At 53.0% G+C, this 9,560-nt stretch overlaps 1 protein-coding gene across 1 annotated transcript; it reads right to left on the reverse strand.

The window, feature by feature from the left end:
* Window positions 1-7,660: 7,660 nt before the first annotated feature.
* On the reverse strand, window positions 7,661-9,278 carry LOC125758762 (uncharacterized protein K02A2.6-like). Its single transcript, XM_049416427.1, has one exon. The coding sequence runs from the start codon at window positions 8,471-8,473 to the stop codon at window positions 7,661-7,663; it is 813 nt and encodes a 270-aa protein (XP_049272384.1). The 5' UTR covers window positions 8,474-9,278.
* Between the last annotated feature and the right edge of the window lie 282 nt (window positions 9,279-9,560).

The following is a 9,560-nucleotide window of genomic DNA, read 5'->3' on the forward strand; positions in this document are numbered from 1 at the left end:
GTCATCTGTCGTGCTTTGGCATAAACCGCATTCCGCCGTGACGCTGTAGGCTCCCCAAGCGTCGCTTAGTGGCGCTGCTGCTCTTGACAAGCAGCGCCATCTCTGGCATAAAAATACAGGCTGGGTGCCAGTAACGCGCGTTTTCCCTTCTCTCCAATGCGCTACGGCTTGCTTCCGTGCACGTGCAGAGCTCTCGCGGTGCACTTGCGGCGTCTGACAATGTGCCGCTTGTAGTGGGGCTTCAAAACGATCTTCAAGCTTGAATGGCCCTTCCGAAAAGCGAAATTGATAAAAGGAGAAAGGCTCATCAATCACGTTTGCGGTGCAGAGCAGACAATCGACGACAATGACACCAGACTCAAAGCGAAATGGATTTCCCAAGTCGCGATTACACACTTAGGACGTATACCTCGAGGTAAGTCTCATTCTGTCATGTTAAAGATGCGTAATGGTCCACGTGCACTGCGAAATGAAGCCGTGCACGCAATGGATGTTCTGCGGTGCGGACTACGAGTCATATTGTTACGTCCACGAACGGGGTCTAGAGATGCGACGCAGCGGTAGCCTCAGCGGCCTTGAGTTCGCACCGAGGTTGTCGCTATCGTAAAGTACGTCCTCTTCCTCTTCACCTATCTGGAGCCCAGACCCGCTACACACAGGTGCACATACCCAAACTACAATTCTAACATCTGTCCGCGCAGACGAAGCCCACCGGGCGAGTCAAACAGTCTCTGGGAACGAACGGCTTTAAACGGGCAATATGTGTAAGTTCAGTCTTTGCAACACGTCGGCCATTGTCGTGGAGGCGAGCAACGTGGTAAGTCACTTCGCTTATGTGGTAGAGAACTACATAGGGTCCAACATAGTGTGCCAGCAGTTTTTCACATAATCCACTTATTCTCACTGGTGTCCAAAGCCACACGAAGTCACCGGGTTTACACGAAGTCACCGGAAGCAAGAATGCGCAAATGAGCAAGACGTCGGGCTTCCTCGGCACGGCACATAGTCTTGGAAATGCAGAGATCATCGTGGTCTAAAAATAGCAAAATCGTGTCGTGTGTATAGCGTGGCGGTTTAGCATAAAGAAGAAAGAAAGGACCGTAGCCGGTAGTTTTGTACTGTGCGGTGTTGAATGCATACGTAATGAAAGGCAGAACATCGTTCCAGTATTTGTGATCTGATGAGACGTACATGGACAGCATGTTCGTGAGAGTTCTGTTTGTGCGTTCAGTAAGACCGTTAGTTTGAGGGTGATACGGCGCAGAGTGCCGAAAACTTGAAACACATAGACGAAGCATCTCTTCGACCAAGTCTGCCGTGAACTGGCGTCCCCGATCACTAATAACGACTTTGGGAGGTCCGTGTCGGAGAATCACAAAGTGTAGCATAAGAGGCACGCGTTACGTGCAGTAGCCGATGGTATAGCAGTCATCTCGCAGTATCGCGTCGGATGATTGCGGCACACGACGATCCAACGATTTCCGTTGGAGGACCGCGGAAAGGGACCAAGAAGGTCAATTCCAACTTGCCCAAATGGAGTTCTTGGTGGCGGCACATGGTGTAGTACTTGTAGGACGCCTGTGACGTTGAGATTTGTTGCAGCTAGACACGTATTGTTGCGTGGTCTGATGCATCTTGCGCCACTAAAACCTTTCTTGAAGGCGGTAGAGCGTCCTCGTTGCTCCTAAATGACCCGATGTTGGATCATCATGCATGGCTCTCAAAATGGAAACGCGGAGACTCTTCGGGACTACCAGAAGATATCGCCAACCTGTAGCAGAATAGTTATTCTTGTATAGTAGCCCGTCGCATATGCGGAAACCAGTGGCCGATGACTTTGGTCCATTAGCAAGAAGTTGCTGTAAAGTACTGTCCTTTTGCTGCTCAATCCTATGTGGCTCTTCTCCGGAAATCCGGGCTCCAACGATGCAATGTACCCGTCGAAGTTCTCCATGTCACAGGCCGTCGTGGGAAGCGGCAGCCGCTAAAGGCAGTCTGCGTCAGCGTGCCGGCGACTTTTTTTATATGAAACCATGAAGTCGTACTCCTGTAGATGAAGTGTCCAACGTGCAAGTCGACGGCATAGATCGCGCAGATTTACCAGCCAAACACAGAGAATGATGGTCTGTCACGACGGTGAGGAGGCGTTCGCAGAGGTATGACCGGAAGCGTTGTATTGCGAAGACTACTGCAAGATACTCCTGTTCCGTAACTGTGTAGTTACGCTCAGACTTGCCTAGGGAGCGACTCACGTACGCCACGACACGTTCTTTGGTATCGATGTGTTGAACGAAAACAGAACCGACACCAACGCCGCCAGCGTCCGAGTGCACGTCTGTGGGGGCCATAGGATCGAAGTGTCGGAGAATCGGATGGGACGTCAATCGGAACTTGAGTTCACAAAAAGCGGGCGCACATTCCGGGGCCCATTCGAACCGTACGCCTTTTTGAAGCAGGCACTTCAGTGGGTTCACGACGTTAGCGAATGCAGGGATGAATGCACGAATGCAGGAATCGCGGCTAAGCAGGAATAAAGCAACGGAAGTACGAACATAGTCCATAAAAGCTCCGTAGTTCTTTGACTGAGCGTGGTCGGTTGAAGGCTTCCGCTGCAGCCTTCTTCGCTGGATCAGGTCGTATGCCTTCTTTGTCTACCAAGTGGCCTAGAACGAGTGTATGGCGGTCTCCAAAATGATATTTGAGTTTAACACCAAACGTACTTTGCTTAGACGATTGAGCACAAGGTCGAACGGGTGTGGTGCTCACGGAACGTGCGCCCCAAGACTACTACATTGTCCAAATAACTCGTGCAGACTTCCCATTTCAAACCGGGCAAGATGTTGTCCATGAAGCGTTCGAACGTGGCTGGCGCGTTAGACAACCCGAACGGCATCACATTAAATTGGAAAAGTCCGTCCACTGTTACAAATGCCGTTTTTTCCTTATCTTCCTTGTGCATTGGTATCTGCCAATAGCCTGACCGCAAATCGACAGACGAAAAGTAAGAAGCCGATGAAAGGCAAGCTATAGCGTCATCTATCCGTGGAAGAGGATATACATCCTTTTTGGTGATAGCGTTGAGGCGACGGTAATCAATGCAAAATTGTCATGAGCCGTCTTTCTTCTTTACCAGGATTACTCGGGCTGCCCATGGACTGCATGATTGCTGGACAACATTTTCCTTTAGCACGTCTTGAACTTGTTCATGTATAACCTCGCGCTCCGAAGGTGACACACGGTATGGCTTCTGGCGGATAGGGCGATCTCATCCCGTATCAATGCGGTGCTGTATGCGAGAAGGAGGAAATGATGGTAGATCCTCCTTCTGGGCAAAGTCGAAAACTCGGGAGTGTTTCGTGAGAATACTCGCCAGTTCACGACGCTGGTTAGTGCTTAGCTCTTTGTTGATTGTTGTGTCGGCGAGCGGTGACCGACGGCGAGGGTAGGGTTAGCGAGGGCCCGACGACTGGCACGAGACGCGCCGCGCGCCGGCACGGCGCGTCTCGAGTGGAAGAAGTGAGTGGGAGAAGTGAGTCGAAGAAGTGAGAGTCCGGAGGAAGCCAAACAACGACTGAGCCGGCCAGCGGCCGTTTATTCGAAAGATGACACAACGGACACGCGTGCACCCGTGATTGGCCATATGCCATCACGTGTGCCGATACAAGACGGCCTCTGCCGACAACACAGCACAATAAGGCGCACTCTAAGTGCGCGCACCATTCGCAGATGGCGCCACTACACTACATCCTCCCCCCCGTCGATAATGTGGGCGATATCACCGGGTAACACTAAAGCCACTCCCAGGATCCATACTATATGGGTAACACTGAAGCTAGTCCCAGGATCCACACTAAGGGTAACACTGAAGCAAGTCCCAGGATCCACCTAATAATGCACGCACCACACCAGCGGCGGGGATGAGGTCAGTTGCGCACACACATAAGTGGCACTAACACAACACACAACATCTGAAACGAAAACACAAAAGAGCAAGACCGCTGCAACACTTTCATTGGAGCTTGGAAGGAGCCCATGATCTCGATGCCGACTGGAGAAGTTCCACAAGTCATCTACAGCCGTGGACAGGCTGTGCTGTCTGCCGAAATGACGCTGGGAATCCTTTTCAGCATCGAGGACGCATGCTCCGGTATCCACCAGTAGTTGCAGGGTAACACCATCGACCACAGCGTGGACGACCAAGTCTTTTCTAGACGAGGTGCTAACTCAGCACGTATGACGAAGGACGATCCAAAGATAACACTGACGAGGTTGAAGCTACGTTCAACTGTGTGGAAGACTGCTGTTCTGGTACGACGTCGACAGCTCCCCTCGAAGAGACGCGCTGTAAGGAGCAGTCTTGCGGCACATCGACGCGAAATGTCCCCAAGCGTTGCACGTATTGCAACGTCGATATCGGCTGGACAATTTCGAAAACTTGACTGGTGCCATCTGCTCCCGCAGCGGTCGCCATCTTGGCTTGCCGGAACCTTAGTGACGTTGTGCCTCCGGAAGCGTTGACGTGACGTCACTGCCTACGTCACGGCCTCCCCGTCTGCCCCGGCCATGTTCTCTTCTTCATAAGCCGCCATATTGGGCGCCTTGCCCTACGGCTTGAACAAACGCTTGGTTGGCCAACGACAACGCTTCGAGCGTCCGACCTATTTCTTCCGCTTTTTCCAAGGTCAACTCTTCGCCGTATGCCAGCAGCTTCTCCCGCACCCGCAAATTGGACGTGCCGTGGATAATCTGGTCGCGGACGCGTTCCGCGTACATCAGCCCAAACTTGCATCGTACGGCTTTCTCTTTCAGAATGGTCACGTACTCCAGGAAACTCTCACTAGGGAGTTGACGCCGACTTGTGAACTCGTGACGTTCAACGAGCGAATTCGTGGAAGCGGCGAAAAGCCGGTCAAGCTGCTTGACGAGACTGTCAAACTTGGAAGCGGCCGGAGCCGAGGAATCGGGGGCAAACGCCGGCGCGGACGCCGCGTTGCTTGGAGTCGTGCGGGCTTCTTCTAGTTCTGCTGACGCAAAATATTTCCTCTGTCCTTCCTGTCCCAGCATGCTGACGAGCACGGACGCGCGACGCGCGTCATTCCAGTCGATGCCGCCGGCTGCCTCAAGGTAGGCATGAAACATTTTCTTCCAGTCAGTCCACGGAACCGGGGGTGGCCCTGACAGCTCGAGGAACACAGGGAGGTGCCCGAAGAGAGCCATGCCGACAGGAGAGGTACAGCGAGGTTCAGCTGGCGGAGCAAGGGCGAAGGCCTAGGCGAAGGTTTGACAGGAGCCGCACATAAAGAGCGGTAGGCCTCGCGACGCCAGACGCGTCAGAGAAGCCAGAAAAAGGCGGGAGTCACGGAACGCTCACGGGTTCTCTCTGCCGCGGTGGAAACCGCGGCGAAAAACATCCTCGTCGCCATGGTGTTGTGTCGGCGAGCGGTGACCGACGGCGAGGGCCCGACGACTGGCACGAGCCGTGCCGCGCGCCGGCACGGCCCGCAACACGAGTGGGAGAAGTGAGAGTCCGGAGGAAGCCCAACAACGACTGAGCCGGCCAGCGGCCGTTTATTCGAAAGATGACACAACGGACACGCGTGCACCCGTGATTGGCCATATGCCATCACGTGTGCCGATACAAGACGGCCTCTGCCGACAACACAGCACAATAAGGCGCACTCTAAGTGCGCGCGCCATTCGCAGATGGCGCCACTACACTACATTGATCATAGCCATAATTGAGGAGTCTATGGCGTGCACATTATCAGAATCAGACTCATCCGGGGAATCGCGGCTCTCTGCAAGGTTGGCAAGAGAAAATACTTGCTGTTCGCGAACCGCCACAAGCTTCAGGCCCTTCGGCAGTATCGTGGATTCATCGGAACAGTTGATGGTGCATAAGCTAGTGCGCCCTTGAACAACTGACAGCGTACAATAAGGTATCAGAACATTTTGTAGCGTCAGCTACACTTGCCTAGCCGGAGCCGATTTCGCGTGGCGCGTCTTGAGCCGTGCTGCGCATGCGCGAGGATCAGTGACGTCACACAGTTGGGTCACCGGAGCCGGCATCTCACGCCCTCCGCCACCGCCGCGCGCGGCTCGCCGCTGTTGGTGGCGGAGAGCGGGAGGAGTGGCGTCGTAGCCGGGCAGACAGACTGGCGCCGGCGCGCGCGACTCGCCGCTGCTGCTCTGCGCATTCTAGAGGGATGACGTCGTAGCCATGGCGCGCAGCTATTCGCCTTCGCTGTGCAGTCGCCGTCTCACAATGCGCTGGTGCCGCTTGATAGCGCCTCTGACTGGCGTGGCGTTTGCAGGTAGGCAATGCCATGCAGAAGGAGAGCGCAAATGCTGTTCAATGGCGCAGAAGAGCCGAGAAGCTTATCTCATTGGATCCCGAAGTATTTGCCTGGCAATTAGCGGTTCAGCGTACGACGAATGACCAGAAGGCTAAACGTGCTGCGGAGACACTGGTGGAAAGGGACGAACGTCTAGCAAAGCGGCGTCGCCAGGATACTGAGTGACGGCAGCGTGTTATTCACTGACCTCTATTGCCACGTCTTTGTGGCAATAGCGAAGCAACCTGATGTTGAGTAGAAATAAATACGCACGTGCGGCATAATACGTATACCGTGTGTGTGTCATTGGAGCAGCAGTAAGCATGACAATCAAGCTAATCCTAGATAATCTGGCAAGCTAAGACTAATCAGTTTAACATTTGCTAACGCTACGTATATCCTGGCATAGCCGAGCTAAGCCACTGCAATTTTTTTCTTGATGCAACTCAGGTGAATCGGTTCCACGGTAGCGTCAAATGTCTTGTCGGCTGTAGGGGAACATGTGACTGGGACACGCTTTGCTGACAACGGCGGGACAACTGCATCCACGCATACGCAAAGGGCGCTTTCGGGACAAGGCGCGTGTTCCATAAACGCGGAAGGAATGCCCGAATCTATGGTAATTTCTCCCGTTCGACAATCAACATTTCCACCGCACAGCTTCAGGAAATTCAGGCCCAGTATTGCATCATGCGTGGCGTGAGGTAGAACTGCGAACTCTGCGTTAAATACATGGCCACCCAAGCTAACTTCCACACTGCGCACACCAAGAGGGTGTAGGAGCTCACAGTCTCAGCATCGGTCCCAGCAGAACATCACTTTTCGACCAAGGAGGCGCTTGAACGCGAACTCATAACAGAAATGGTTGCTCCTTTGTCCACTAAGGCCATAGTTGAAACGCTGAATATCCACACACACACACCTTATTCTTGAACATACAAATTGACAGAGGTATTTCTGTCGAAATCGTAGAATGTCCAGCGACCTCACCTCCAACGGCCGCGTCGACTAGTTTTCCGCAGGGGGCAACGGGTACTGGCGCCTAGGAGACGGCGAACGGCTTACGCGAGGAGCAGGCGGTGGTGTTAAGTGTGAACAGCCGAGCAGCAGGAAACGAAAGAACGCTTTATTGCGTGATGCCGGTGTATTTGTACATAGGCAGATCAGGCTTGCGCATGCGTGGTCACTGCAATGCTTGATGACGTTGCGCCTGGTCACATCTTCCTTCCCTTGGGAAAAAAAAGAAAAAGAAACGAAAAAAGAAACAGAACACAAAATGTCTAAACGAAGGCACATTGAAAAAACCACTCAAAGTTCAATTTTCACTACATCCGCTGAACAGTTTGCGTTGGGCACTCTGGGAGAGGATAGCGTTGCGGCGCTCTTCGCTGTCTTGCGCTTCTACGCAGCGCTTCTTGAGGTGCTTGCTGCTCGGTGGTGCACGGCTGCGGACTGGATTGCGCGGACGCTCTCGCGCTTTCTGGCTGCTGCGAGAGAACCTGCCCGTTTGTGGACCTGAGGTGTTCCCTCGTGCGTCGTAGATGCTGGCCGTTCTCAGTCGCAACAATATAAGAGCGTGGTGTACTTGCCGGGCCCATGACGACTGCTGGTGCCCAGGTCTTTTTTATTGTATCATAAACAGATACTGTGGACCCACTGTGCACTTCCGGTAGATTCCGGGTTGATCTGTTGTAGAAGACGCGTTGTTTTCGCCGTATTTCGTCGAGGCGCTTTCGGACAACTTCGGTCGGCACGGTTTGGGGTTCTAGGTGACAGTCTAGTACGGGCAGCTTGGTCCTCGTCTGTCGACCCATGAGCCGTTGGACGGGTGACTTTAGGCGGTCATCCCTTGGCATGTTTCTCCATTCAAGCAGGCCGCTGTAAAACTCCAGTGTTCCAAACCTGCACTTCTTCAGTAGTTTCTTTGCTTCCTGGACGGCCCTTTCAGCCATGCCGTTACCGCGAGGGTAATGCGGACTGGAAGTCACGTGGATGATGCCCAGCTGCGTTGAAAAAACACGGAAGCACGTGCTATTGAACGGGGGGCCGTTATCGCTGCATATCTTTGCTGGTATGCCGTGCGTGGCGAAGATTTGCATGCACACGTTTGTCACTGCTTCTGCCGTAGTTCGATGCATCTGCTTGATCTCGAAAAAAAGGAATAGAAATCCACCACAACCAGGTATTCATGGCCTTCGTGATAGAAAAGATCGATTCCGACTACTTGCCACGGCAAAGTAGGTATATCGGGACTAAGCATTGGTAGCTTGGCGTTCCTGCTCTTGTACCTTTGACAAAGTTGACACGCCTTCGCTAGAGCTGCAATATCCGCCGACATGCCTGGCCAGTACATAACTGCTTTGGCTCTTGCCTTCATCTTTTCTTCACCCCCGTGTGCCGCGTGAAGCAAACGAAGTACTTCTTGCCTTTTTGTTGGCGGAATGACCAACTTGTTGCTTCTTAGGAGAAGGCCATCTTCGACGCGAAGTTCGTCGCGGTAGTTCCAATACGCTCGTGCGGTCTCAGACACCTGAAGCTTGCTCTCAGGCCATTCTGTGCTTGAATAGCTGCACAGTTCGGTCATTGTTGCATCCTTGAGTACCTCTTCCCGGATTTCCTGCAGTTGCCGATCAGAGACTGGAAGAGAAGAGAGAGCATGTACATGAAAATCCAGTGATTCTTCTTTCAGCTCCTTCTGGTTTGGAAAGCGCGAGAGTGCATCCGCTAGAAAGAGTTCTTTTCCTGGTTTGTAAACCACTTTTATAGGAAACCTTTGAAAGGAGAGTCTCATACGTTGCAATCGTAACGGGCACTCACATAGTGGTTTCCTAAATATTGACTCTAGAGGGCGGTGATCGGATTCGACGATTACTTCTGGCTGCCCTAGGATGTAGTCTTCAAACCTTGCGCACCCGTGAACAATGGCTAGCAGCTCTTTCTCGATTTGGGCGTACTTCTTTTGTGCTTCGGTAAACGAGCGCGAAGAGTAGGCGATTGGGTGTCCACTTTGCAAAATAACTGCCCCTACCCCTTTCTGGCTTGCGTCCACGGACAACGTCAAGGGGACACCTTTCGCAAAATAGGCGAGAACGGGTGCTTTTGTTAGGCAGGCGCGAAGTGTATTGAAGCTTTCTTGGGTCTCTTGTGTCCAGACCCAAGCCGTGTTCTTCTTCAATAGCTCCCGGAGGGGGGCAGACAGTGCCGACATGTTGGGGATGAAACGCG

Source organism: Rhipicephalus sanguineus, chromosome 6, assembly GCF_013339695.2.
Source record: "Rhipicephalus sanguineus isolate Rsan-2018 chromosome 6, BIME_Rsan_1.4, whole genome shotgun sequence".
In the NCBI taxonomy this organism is placed as follows: domain Eukaryota; kingdom Metazoa; phylum Arthropoda; class Arachnida; order Ixodida; family Ixodidae; genus Rhipicephalus; species Rhipicephalus sanguineus.

What these genes read in the sequence shown, in the direction of transcription:
- LOC125758762 (XM_049416427.1), bottom strand. Translation starts at nt 8,473, where the DNA reads ATGCATCGAACTACGGCAGAAGCAGTGACAAACGTGTGCATGCAAATC.